This window comes from Notolepis coatsorum (assembly GCF_963971535.1).
Source record: "Notolepis coatsorum genome assembly, contig: SCAFFOLD_343, whole genome shotgun sequence".
In the NCBI taxonomy this organism is placed as follows: Eukaryota; Metazoa; Chordata; class Actinopteri; order Aulopiformes; family Paralepididae; genus Notolepis; species Notolepis coatsorum.
Window position 1 is genome coordinate 1 of NW_028170843.1, and position 13,267 is coordinate 13,267.

The following is a 13,267-nucleotide window of genomic DNA, read 5'->3' on the forward strand; positions in this document are numbered from 1 at the left end:
AATACTTCCCAAAGGTCAGTGAATACCACAACCACTACACCAGAGGAAGCTCAACAAATCATGTTAAACCCAGATTCGGCTCAAACAAGGGACTAAACACGTTTCGCAATTATGCCACAACAATGTGGAACGCCCTACCCAAAGCTGTAAAGGAATGTGAATCCCTGCCCACATTCAAAACCGCTCTTAAAGAGCACCTACGGGAGGCTGCAATTCGAAACTGGCCACCATAAATGCCCAAAACCCCCACCCCCTCCTAATAGACAGTCTCCTCCCCACCGCATGTATATATTCCCTCCCCGCCGTATGTATATTTCTCTCCCACCCACCCACCCCCTCCTAATGTACAGTCCCCCCTCCCCACCGCATGTATATACTCTGTCAGGATCTAGGGGTAACAGTACTGTATATTTGAATACCGTTTATGTCACAATGTATCAGTACTAATACCTATATGTCCCTATGCCATAAATGTCATGTATGTTGTGTATGTCATAAATGTCTATATGAAATGAAAATGGGGGACCCTGATGGAAACAAGACAAACGTCTTTCTCAGGTCTGCATCCCCTTAACAATTGTATGTATTGAGCCGTACTGTATTGTACCCATTCTGCAATCTGTTAAATAAAGTTTTCATTCATTCATTCATACTGTCTGACTGAACACAACACTCTAACTGTAGGAAAATCCAGAACACTGTTTAGTCTGTGACGACGCGTCGCGATAATAATACATGTATTCCATAGTAAAGTACAGTTGGCAGCTGCGTTAACGTTACAATGCGTTGTGTTCACTCATAGTTAAAGACAGCCGAGGTTGAGTAGTTTCTTCTGATATCACTTTCAAACTCCAAGTGATTTAGATCGAAAACATTTTCTAACACAGATTCATAATGGTTCTTCAGTGCTGCAAGGGTTCAATTTACAATCAATAATCCATTGTAGGAAAATCCAGAACACTGTTTAGTCTGTGACGACGCGTCGCGATAATAATACATGTATTCCATAGTAAAGTACAGTTGACAGCTGCGTTAACGTTACAATGCGTTGTGTTCACTCATAGTTAAAGACAGCCGAGGTTGAGTAGTTTCTTCTGATATCACTTTCAAACTCCAAGTGATTCGTTGCAATGTACGCGAAAATGCTGCGTTGTGTTGCAATGTACTACATGCATTTGTCTGAGCGGGGCGAAAGGAAAGGCGCATTACCGTACTGGCGTGCGGTGACGAATGCGGAAGCATTCTTGCACTCTTCCGCTGGCAATAAGCTACACGCCTTTGGCGTAGTGTCCTACGTCATCACGTTACATGCCACACGCAGCTACACGCAGGTCTTTGGATAAGTGTCCTACGTCATCACGTTACATGCCACACGCAGCCACACGCAGGGCTTTGGATAAGTGTCCTACGTCATCACGTTACATGCCACACGCAGCCACACGCAGGGCTTTGGAGAAGTGTCCTACGTCATCACGTTACATGCCACACGCAGGGCTTTGGAGAAGTGTCCTACGTCATCACGTTACATGCCACACGCAGGGCTTTGGAGAAGTGTCCTACGTCATCACGTTACATGCCACACGCAGGGCTTTGGAGAAGTGTCCTACGTCATCACGTTACATGCCACACGCAGGGCTTTGGAGAAGAACAGACTTCAGTCCGAAGTGAGAGGAGCAGTCAGCTGTTGAAGCTCACTGGGCGACTCGTGGTTAAGAACAACAACAACAACACACACCTCAGCGGCCTTACATTCTATTATAAAATAAATAATAATCAAGAAACAGTCCTCTATCACGGGCTAGAAGATGGATAATAGTAAACGGACAGTGGTCGTAACAGGTTAGTACAGAGTTTACTTGCTGGACGTGATTCTCTCTCTTCCTGTATGTGGACGGACTTACTAGCAGGTCGTCAAGTGTTGAACACAGTGATGTAAACTGTTGCAACAACAACCAGGTAGCTGCGGCCGCACGAGGCACGACGGGCTCGGGTTGTTACTGGCTCCAGTACAGGACGCACGAGCCGGGTCCATTCTCACTGGGCAGGAGGGGGTCCGGTTGTTACTGGCTCCAGTACAGGAGGCACGAGCCGGGTCCCTTCTCACTGGGCAGGAGGGGGTCGGGTTGTTACTGGCTCCAGTACAGGAGCACGAGCCGGGTCCCTTCTCACTGGGCAGGAGGGGGTCGGGTTGTTACTGGCTCCAGTACAGGAGGCACGAGCCGGGTCCCTTCTCACTGGGCAGGAGGGGGTCGGGTTGTTACTGGCTCCAGTACAGGAGGCACGAGCCGGGTCCCTTCTCACTGGGCAGGAGGGGGCGGGTTGTTACTGGCTCCAGTACAGGAGCACGAGCCGGGTCCCTTCTCACTGGGCAGGAGGGGCTCGGGTTGTTACTGGCTCCAGTACAGGAGCACGAGCCGGGTCCCTTCTCACTGGGCAGGAGGGGGTCCGGTTGTTACTGGCTCCAGTACAGGAGCACGAGCCGGGTCCCTTCTCACTGGGCAGGAGGGGGTCGGGTTGTTACTGGCTCCAGTACAGGAGGCACGAGCCGGGTCCCTTCTCACTGGGCAGGAGGGGGTCGGGTTGTTACTGGCTCCAGTACAGGAGCACGAGCCGGGTCCCTTCTCACTGGGCAGGAGGGGGTCGGGTTGTTACTGGCTCCAGTACAGGAGCACGAGCCGGGTCCCTTCTCACTGGGCAGGAGGGGGTCGGGTTGTTACTGGCTCCAGTACAGGAGGCACGAGCCGGGTCCCTTCTCACTGGGCAGGAGGGGGTCGCGTTGTTACTGGCTCCAGTACAGGAGGCACGAGCCGGGTCCCTTCTCACTGGGCAGGAGGGGGTCCGGTTGTTACTGGCTCCAGTACAGGAGCACGAGCCGGGTCCCTTCTCACTGGGCAGGAGGGGGTCGGGTTGTTACTGGCTCCAGTACAGGAGCACGAGCCGGGTCCCTTCTCACTGGGCAGGAGGGGGTCGGGTTGTTACTGGCTCCAGTACAGGAGCACGAGCCGGGTCCCTTCTCACTGGGCAGGAGGGGGTCGGGTTGTTACTGGCTCCAGTACAGGAGCACGAGCCGGGTCCCTTCTCACTGGGCAGGAGGGGGTCGGGTTGTTACTGGCTCCAGTACAGGAGCACGAGCCGGGTCCCTTCTCACTGGGCAGGAGGGGGTCGGGTTGTTACTGGCTCCAGTACAGGAGCACGAGCCGGGTCCCTTCTCACTGGGCAGGAGGGGGTCGGGTTGTTACTGGCTCCAGTACAGGAGCACGAGCCGGGTCCCTTCTCACTGGGCAGGAGGGGGTCGGGTTGTTACTGGCTCCAGTACAGGAGCACGAGCCGGGTCCCTTCTCACTGGGCAGGAGGGGGTCGGGTTGTTACTGGCTCCAGTACAGGAGCACGAGCCGGGTCCCTTCTCACTGGGCAGGAGGGGGTCGGGTTGTTACTGGCTCCAGTACAGGAGCACGAGCCGGGTCCCTTCTCACTGGGCAGGAGGGGGTCGGGTTGTTACTGGCTCCAGTACAGGAGCACGAGCCGGGTCCCTTCTCACTGGGCAGGAGGGGGTCGGGTTGTTACTGGCTCCAGTACAGGAGCACGAGCCGGGTCCCTTCTCACTGGGCAGGAGGGGGTCGGGTTGTTAGTTCAAGTTCTTTAATAGTTGTCATACAGAAGTACAGAATACTTTCATACAAAATGCTTCTTACTGTTACGCTCCAGAGACTGTGCTAGACAAGATAGTATCAAATAACATAATAACATAATATAGCATGAATTTAGAAGAAGAATGAGGTCACAGTTGTTCGGTATAGACATATGTACAATGTTCTGAGTTACCATATAATATACAATACACAATACTATGCAGTGTACTAATGTACAGTACTATCTAGTGCAAAGCAGAAATGGGATGAGGTACAATTTTAGGTACAATTTACAGTAAGGTGTACGAGTTGTAGTGCAATCCTTCATCCATAAATATAAAGTGTGGGGAGTGGGTGCTACAGTGTGTTTGTTTAAAGTGGGTGTGTGCTATAAAGTGTGTGTAGTGGGTGCTACAGTGTGTTTGTTTAAAGTGAGTGTGTGCGTGTGGATGTGTGTGCTATGTGTGTTTGGTGGTTGTTGTTGTGTAGTGTTCATTCATTGTTCGTTTAGCAGCCTGATGGCCTGGGGATAGAAGCTACTTCTGAGTCTTTCTGTGCTCGCCTTGAGACTCCTGTGTCGCTTGCCTGACGGCAGCAGTTCAAAGAGGCAGTTGTTCGGGTGGCTCGAGTCCTTAATAATTCTCTTAGCCTTCCCCTTGCAACGCTTGTTGTAAATGTTCTGGAGAGTGGGGAGCCCCCCTCCAATTGTGCGTTCGGCTGAACGTGTCACTCTTTGTAGTCTGCTTTGGTCTTTTGCAGTGCTATTCCCAAACCAGGAGGTGATGTTGCCGGTCAAGATGCTCTCTATTGTACATGAGTAGAAGTTCTTAAGGATCTTCTGGCTGACTTGGAACTTCCTTAGGCGCCTGAGGAAGTAGAGGCGTTGTCGTGCCTTCTTCACCACACTGTTAATGTGTATGGTCCATTTCAAGTCCTCGGATATGTGGGCTCCGAGGTACTTGAAGCTGTTGACTCTCTCAACCGGTGCCCCGTCGATGCTGAGGGGGCTGTAGTCCTTGACCCCCGACCTCCTGAAGTCCACAATCATCTCCTTTGTTTTGCTGACGTTCAGGGAGAGGCTGTTTTCCTGGCACCATCCCGCCAGGACCTTGACCTCTTCCAGGTAGGCCCTCTCGTCGTTGGCAGAGATCAGGCCCACCACCACTGTGTCGTCAGCAAATTTGACGATTGTATTGCTACTCCGCTGAGCCACACAGTCGTGTGTGTACAGGGAGTAGAGGAGGGGACTCAGAACACAGCCCTGGGGGGCCCCTATGTTGAGGGTGATGGATGAGGAGGTGCAGTTGCCTGCTCTCACCACCTGGGGTCTGCCAGTCAGGAAGTCCAAGACCCACTGGCAGAGGTCATAGCCCAAGCCCAGGTCCCTGAGCTTGGCTATGAGTATGGAGGGGACTATGGTATTGAATGCCGAGCTGTAGTCGATGAATAGCATTCTCACATAGTTCCCCTGCCTCTTGTCCAGGTGTGATGCTGCTGTGTGCAGCACATGGGATATAGCGTCCTCCGTGGACCTGTTGGGGCGGTATGCAAATTGCAGGGGGTCCATGTTGATGGGGAGGGAGGAGCAGATGTAGCCCTTTACTAGCTTCTCAAAGCACTTCATGGCTATGGAGGTGAGAGCTACAGGGCGGTAGTCGTTGAGGCAAGCAGGCTTGGATTTTTTGGGTACAGGGATAATAGTGGACTTCTTCAGGCAGGTGGGGATGACAGCCTGTTCTAAGGACAGGTTAAATATGTCAGTGAATACTGGGGCCAGTTGGTCGGCACAGACTTTTAGGACGCGGCCGGGGATGCCGTCCGGACCTGCTGCCTTCCTGATATTCACTTTTTTAAAGGTCCGCCTCACCTCATGCTCTGTTACCCTGAACACTGCGCCTCCATCAGCAGCCGACCCCCCCCCCCCCATTGCCGAGGCTTGTGAGCTGGTGTTGTTATTACCAGCATCAAACCTCGCATAGAAGGTATTGAGGTCGTTTGCTAAGGAGATGTCATTGTTACTGGCTCCAGTACAGGAGGCACGAGCCGGGTCCCTTCTCACTGGGCAGGAGGGGGTCGGGTTGTTACTGGCTCCAGTACAGGAGGCACGAGCCGGGTCCCTTCTCACTGGGCAGGAGGGGGTCGGGTTGTTACTGGCTCCAGTACAGGAGCACGAGCCGGGTCCCTTCTCACTGGGCAGGAGGGGCTCGGGTTGTTACTGGCTCCAGTACAGGAGCACGAGCCGGGTCCCTTCTCACTGGGCAGGAGGGGGTCCGGTTGTTACTGGCTCCAGTACAGGAGCACGAGCCGGGTCCCTTCTCACTGGGCAGGAGGGGGTCGGGTTGTTACTGGCTCCAGTACAGGAGGCACGAGCTGGGTCCCTTCTCACTGGGCAGGAGCGGGTCGGGTTGTTACTGGCTCCAGTACAGGAGCACGAGCCGGGTCCCTTCTCACTGGGCAGGAGGGGGTCGGGTTGTTACTGGCTCCAGTACAGGAGCACGAGCCGGGTCCCTTCTCACTGGGCAGGAGGGGGTCGGGTTGTTACTGGCTCCAGTACAGGAGGCACGAGCCGGGTCCCTTCTCACTGGGCAGGAGGGGGTCGGGTTGTTACTGGCTCCAGTACAGGAGGCACGAGCCGGGTCCCTTCTCACTGGGCAGGAGGGGGTCGGGTTGTTACTGGCTCCAGTACAGGAGCACGAGCCGGGTCCCTTCTCACTGGGCAGGAGGGGGTCGGGTTGTTACTGGCTCCAGTACAGGAGCACGAGCCGGGTCCCTTCTCACTGGGCAGGAGGGGGTCGGGTTGTTACTGGCTCCAGTACAGGAGCACGAGCCGGGTCCCTTCTCACTGGGCAGGAGGGGGTCGGGTTGTTACTGGCTCCAGTACAGGAGCACGAGCCGGGTCCCTTCTCACTGGGCAGGAGGGGGTCGGGTTGTTACTGGCTCCAGTACAGGAGCACGAGCCGGGTCCCTTCTCACTGGGCAGGAGGGGGTCGGGTTGTTACTGGCTCCAGTACAGGAGCACGAGCCGGGTCCCTTCTCACTGGGCAGGAGGGGGTCGGGTTGTTACTGGCTCCAGTACAGGAGCACGAGCCGGGTCCCTTCTCACTGGGCAGGAGGGGGTCGGGTTGTTACTGGCTCCAGTACAGGAGCACGAGCCGGGTCCCTTCTCACTGGGCAGGAGGGGGTCGGGTTGTTACTGGCTCCAGTACAGGAGCACGAGCCGGGTCCCTTCTCACTGGGCAGGAGGGGGTCGGGTTGTTACTGGCTCCAGTACAGGAGCACAAGCCGGGTCCCTTCTCACTGGGCAGGAGGGGGTCGGGTTGTTACTGGCTCCAGTACAGGAGCACGAGCCGGGTCCCTTCTCACTGGGCAGGAGGGGGTCCGGTTGTTACTGGCTCCAGTACAGGAGCACGAGCCGGGTCCCTTCTCACTGGGCAGGACGGGCTCGGGTTGTTACTGGCTCCAGTACAGGAGCACGAGCCGGGTCCCTTCTCACTGGGCAGGAGGGGGTCCGGTTGTTACTGGCTCCAGTACAGGAGGCACGAGCCGGGTCCCTTCTCACTGGGCAGGAGGGGGTCGGGTTGTTACTGGCTCCAGTACAGGAGCACGAGCCGGGTCCCTTCTCACTGGGCAGGAGGGGGTCGGGTTGTTACTGGCTCCAGTACAGGAGCACGAGCCGGGTCCCTTCTCACTGGGCAGGAGGGGGTCGGGTTGTTACTGGCTCCAGTACAGGAGCACGAGCCGGGTCCCTTCTCACTGGGCAGGAGGGGGTCGGGTTGTTACTGGCTCCAGTACAGGAGCACGAGCCGGGTCCCTTCTCACTGGGCAGGAGGGGGTCGGGTTGTTACTGGCTCCAGTACAGGAGCAGGAGCCGGGTCCCTTCTCACTGGGCAGGAGGGGGTCGGGTTGTTACTGGCTCCAGTACAGGAGCACGAGCCGGGTCCCTTCTCACTGGGCAGGAGGGGGTCGGGTTGTTACTGGCTCCAGTACAGGAGCACGAGCCGGGTCCCTTCTCACTGGGCAGGAGGGGGTCCGGTTGTTACTGGCTCCAGTACAGGAGCACGAGCCGGGTCCCTTCTCACTGGGCAGGAGGGGGTCGGGTTGTTACTGGCTCCAGTACAGGAGCACGAGCCGGGTCCCTTCTCACTGGGCAGGAGGGGGTCGGGTTGTTACTGGCTCCAGTACAGGAGCACGAGCCGGGTCCCTTCTCACTGGGCAGGAGGGGGTCGGGTTGTTACTGGCTCCAGTACAGGAGGCACGAGCCGGGTCCCTTCTCACTGGGCAGGAGGGGGTCGGGTTGTTACTGGCTCCAGTACAGGAGCACGAGCTGGGTCCCTTCTCACTGGGCAGGAGGGGGTCGGGTTGTTACTGGCTCCAGTACAGGAGGCACGAGCCGGGTCCCTTCTCACTGGGCAGGAGGGGGTCGGGTTGTTACTGGCTCCAGTACAGGAGCACGAGCCGGGTCCCTTCTCACTGGGCAGGAGGGGGTCGGGTTGTTACTGGCTCCAGTACAGGAGCACGAGGCGGGTCCCTTCTCACTGGGCAGGAGGGGGTCGGGTTGTTACTGGCTCCAGTACAGGACGCACGAGCCGGGTCCCTTCTCACTGGGCAGGAGGGGGTCGGGTTGTTACTGGCTCCAGTACAGGAGCACGAGCCGGGTCCCTTCTCACTGGGCAGGAGGGGGTCGGGTTGTTACTGGCTCCAGTACAGGAGGCACGAGCCGGGTCCCTTCTCACTGGGCAGGAGGGGGTCCGGTTGTTACTGGCTCCAGTACAGGAGCACGAGCCGGGTCCCTTCTCACTGGGCAGGAGGGGCTCGGGTTGTTACTGGCTCCAGTACAGGAGGCACGAGCCGGGTCCCTTCTCACTGGGCAGGAGGGGGTCCGGTTGTTACTGGCTCCAGTACAGGACGCACGAGCCGGGTCCCTTCTCACTGGGCAGGAGGGGGTCGGGTTGTTACTGGCTCCAGTACAGGAGCACGAGCCGGGTCCCTTCTCACTGGGCAGGAGGGGGTCGGGTTGTTACTGGCTCCAGTACAGGACGCACGAGCCGGGTCCCTTCTCACTGGGCAGGAGGGGGTCGGGTTGTTACTGGCTCCAGTACAGGAGCACGAGCCGGGTCCCTTCTCACTGGGCAGGAGGGGGTCGGGTTGTTACTGGCTCCAGTACAGGAGGCACGAGCCAGGTCCCTTCTCACTGGGCAGGAGGGGGTCGGGTTGTTACTGGCTCCAGTACAGGAGCACGAGCCGGGTCCCTTCTCACTGGGCAGGAGGGGGTCGGGTTGTTACTGGCTCCAGTACAGGAGCACGAGCCGGGTCCCTTCTCACTGGGCAGGAGGGGGTCGGGTTGTTACTGGCTCCAGTACAGGAGGCACGAGCCGGGTCCCTTCTCACTGGGCAGGAGGGGGTCGCGTTGTTACTGGCTCCAGTACAGGAGGCACGAGCCGGGTCCCTTCTCACTGGGCAGGAGGGGGTCCGGTTGTTACTGGCTCCAGTACAGGAGCACGAGCCGGGTCCCTTCTCACTGGGCAGGAGGGGGTCGGGTTGTTACTGGCTCCAGTACAGGAGCACGAGCCGGGTCCCTTCTCACTGGGCAGGAGGGGGTCCGGTTGTTACTGGCTCCAGTACAGGAGGCACGAGCCGGGTCCCTTCTCACTGGGCAGGAGGGGGTCGGGTTGTTACTGGCTCCAGTACAGGAGCACGAGCCGGGTCCCTTCTCACTGGGCAGGAGGGGGTCGGGTTGTTACTGGCTCCAGTACAGGAGGCACGAGCCGGGTCCCTTCTCACTGGGCAGGAGGGGGTCCGGTTGTTACTGGCTCCAGTACAGGAGCACGAGCCGGGTCCCTTCTCACTGGGCAGGAGGGGGTCGGGTTGTTACTGGCTCCAGTACAGGAGCACGAGCCGGGTCCCTTCTCACTGGGCAGGAGGGGGTCGGGTTGTTATTGGCTCCAGTACAGGAGCACGAGCCGGGTCCCTACTCACTGGGCAGGAGGGGGTCGGGTTGTTACTGGCTCCAGTACAGGAGCACGAGCCGGGTCCCTTCTCACTGGGCAGGAGGGGGTCCGGTTGTTACTGGCTCCAGTACAGGAGCACGAGCCGGGTCCCTTCTCACTGGGCAGGAGGGGGTCGGGTTGTTACTGGCTCCAGTACAGGAGCACGAGCCGGGTCCCTTCTCACTGGGCAGGAGGGGGTCCGGTTGTTATTGGCTCCAGTACAGGAGGCACGAGCCGGGTCCCTTCTCACTGGGCAGGAGGGGGTCGGGTTGTTACTGGCTCCAGTACAGGAGCACGAGCCGGGTCCCTTCTCACTGGGCAGGAGGGGGTCGGGTTGTTACTGGCTCCAGTACAGGAGCACGAGCCGGGTCCCTTCTCACTGGGCAGGAGGGGGTCGGGTTGTTACTGGCTCCAGTACAGGAGCACGAGCCGGGTCCCTTCTCACTGGGCAGGAGGGGGTCCGGTTGTTACTGGCTCCAGTACAGGAGCACGAGCCGGGTCCCTTCTCACTGGGCAGGAGGGGGTCGGGTTGTTACTGGCTCCAGTACAGGAGCACGAGCCGGGTCCCTTCTCACTGGGCAGGAGGGGGTCGGGTTGTTACTGGCTCCAGTACAGGAGCACGAGCCGGGTCCCTTCTCACTGGGCAGGAGGGGGTCGGGTTGTTACTGGCTCCAGTACAGGAGGCACGAGCCGGGTCCCTTCTCACTGGGCAGGAGGGGGTCGGGTTGTTACTGGCTCCAGTACAGGAGCACGAGCCGGGTCCCTTCTCACTGGGCAGGAGGGGGTCGGGTTGTTACTGGCTCCAGTACAGGAGGCACGAGCCGGGTCCCTTCTCACTGGGCAGGAGGGGGTCGGGTTGTTACTGGCTCCAGTACAGGAGCACGAGCCGGGTCCCTTCTCACTGGGCAGGAGGGGGTCGGGTTGTTACTGGCTCCAGTACAGGAGCACGAGCCGGGTCCCTTCTCACTGGGCAGGAGGGGGTCGGGTTGTTACTGGCTCCAGTACAGGACGCACGAGCCGGGTCCCTTCTCACTGGGCAGGAGGGGGTCGGGTTGTTACTGGCTCCAGTACAGGAGCACGAGCCGGGTCCCTTCTCACTGGGCAGGAGGGGGTCCGGTTGTTACTGGCTCCAGTACAGGACGCACGAGCCGGTTCCCTTCTCACTGGGCAGGAGGGGGTCGGGTTGTTACTGGCTCCAGTACAGGAGCACGAGCCGGGTCCCTTCTCACTGGGCAGGAGGGGGTCGGGTTGTTACTGGCTCCAGTACAGGAGCACGAGCCGGGTCCCTTCTCACTGGGCAGGAGGGGGTCGGGTTGTTACTGGCTCCAGTACAGGAGCACGAGCCGGGTCCCTTCTCACTGGGCAGGAGGGGGTCGGGTTGTTACTGGCTCCAGTACAGGAGGCACGAGCCGGGTCCCTTCTCACTGGGCAGGAGGGGGTCGCGTTGTTACTGGCTCCAGTACAGGAGGCACGAGCCGGGTCCCTTCTCACTGGGCAGGAGGGGGTCCGGTTGTTACTGGCTCCAGTACAGGAGCACGAGCCGGGTCCCTTCTCACTGGGCAGGAGGGGGTCGGGTTGTTACTGGCTCCAGTACAGGAGCACGAGCCGGGTCCCTTCTCACTGGGCAGGAGGGGGTCCGGTTGTTACTGGCTCCAGTACAGGAGGCACGAGCCGGGTCCCTTCTCACTGGGCAGGAGGGGGTCGGGTTGTTACTGGCTCCAGTACAGGAGCACGAGCCGGGTCCCTTCTCACTGGGCAGGAGGGGGTCGGGTTGTTACTGGCTCCAGTACAGGAGGCACGAGCCGGGTCCCTTCTCACTGGGCAGGAGGGGGTCCGGTTGTTACTGGCTCCAGTACAGGAGCACGAGCCGGGTCCCTTCTCACTGGGCAGGAGGGGGTCGGGTTGTTACTGGCTCCAGTACAGGAGCACGAGCCGGGTCCCTTCTCACTGGGCAGGAGGGGGTCGGGTTGTTACTGGCTCCAGTACAGGAGCACGAGCCGGGTCCCTTCTCACTGGGCAGGAGGGGGTCGGGTTGTTACTGGCTCCAGTACAGGAGCACGAGCCGGGTCCCTTCTCACTGGGCAGGAGGGGGTCGGGTTGTTACTGGCTCCAGTACAGGAGCACGAGCCGGGTCCCTTCTCACTGGGCAGGAGGGGGTCGGGTTGTTACTGGCTCCAGTACAGGAGCACGAGCCGGGTCCCTTCTCACTGGGCAGGAGGGGGTCGGGTTGTTACTGGCTCCAGTACAGGAGCACGAGCCGGGTCCCTTCTCACTGGGCAGGAGGGGGTCGGGTTGTTACTGGCTCCAGTACAGGAGCACGAGCCGGGTCCCTTCTCACTGGGCAGGAGGGGGTCGGGTTGTTACTGGCTCCAGTACAGGAGCACGAGCCGGGTCCCTTCTCACTGGGCAGGAGGGGGTCGGGTTGTTACTGGCTCCAGTACAGGAGCACGAGCCGGGTCCCTTCTCACTGGGCAGGAGGGGGTCGGGTTGTTACTGGCTCCAGTACAGGAGCACGAGCCGGGTCCCTTCTCACTGGGCAGGAGGGGGTCGGGTTGTTACTGGCTCCAGTACAGGAGCACGAGCTGGGTCCCTTCTCACTGGGCAGGAGGGGGTCGACATTTGTTTATTCTGGACCCATAGTTCCTCTGTAGCACATTACTACTGATGTTCCTGTCCTCTGCTCTGCGGGCTTCAGACACCCCTCTTTCTCTAATACAAACATTACACATCTGAAATAAAAAATAAAAAACTTAGCCTGTATTATTTAGCTAAAAACACTCTTTAACTTTTAACATTCAAAACGTTTTTCTGCACCAGACACAAAAGGCTGATAAAAGATGTGTTAGATAGACAGCCTGGGAACGGGGGGGGGGCCTCACAATAGAGAGCTGGCTGGCAGCTGCCGGACCCCCCCCCCCCCCCCCCATCAGACCGAGTGCTCCCCGGACCCCTCACCCCCCCCCCCCCCCCCCATCAGAGCGCTCCCCCGGACCCCTCACTCCCCCCCCCCCCCCCCCCCATCAGACAGAGCGCTCCCCCGGACCCCCCCCTCCCCCATCAGACAGAGCGCTCCCCCGGACCCCTCCCCCCCCCCCCCCCCATCAGACAGAGCGCTCCCCCGGACCCCTCACTCCCCACCCCCCCCCCCATCAGACAGAGCGCTCCCCGGACCCCTCACTCCCCCCCCCCCCCCCCCCCATCAGACAGAGTGCTCCCCCGGACCCCTCACTCCCCCCCCCCCCCCCCCCCATCAGAGCGCTCCCCCGGACCCCTCACTCCCCCCCCCCCCATCAGACAGAGCGTGTTAAACGGAGTGCGTTGCGGTGGCGATTGAATAGAACTCAATGGACTCATTGATCATCTTTAGCCTCTGGCATGTTTATTTCTCAGGCGGGGCGAGATGCGGTCGTAGTGCCGCTATATATATCAACACCAATCATTGACAAATAATAGACCGGAACAGGAATGGAAAGGAAACGTCAGTGACGTCACATACTGGATTTACTACATCGCCCTCTGTAGAACACAAATGAGCAAGGGCGCACATAATAATAATATATTTAACACCCCCACTCAAACTTAGCTTATTGTGGTACAAAACAAAAATATATATATATATATTCTCCCTCTTTGTCCTTCAATACAAAATAA

The 13,267-nt window shown here is 58.7% G+C and overlaps 1 protein-coding gene across 1 annotated transcript in view; it reads left to right on the forward strand.

The window, feature by feature from the left end:
* Positions 1 to 1,805: 1,805 nt before the first annotated feature.
* Positions 1,806 to 13,267, forward strand: part of LOC311248415 (pyroglutamyl-peptidase 1-like) — a gene marked incomplete at both ends in the record, with an annotated part of 54,882 nt that continues 43,420 nt past the window's right edge. Inside the window, one exon of the mRNA XM_084339295.1 lies at positions 1,806 to 1,839. Coding sequence (XP_084195421.1) covers positions 1,806 to 1,839 — 34 coding nt within the window. The remainder of the gene's footprint in view (positions 1,840 to 13,267) is intronic.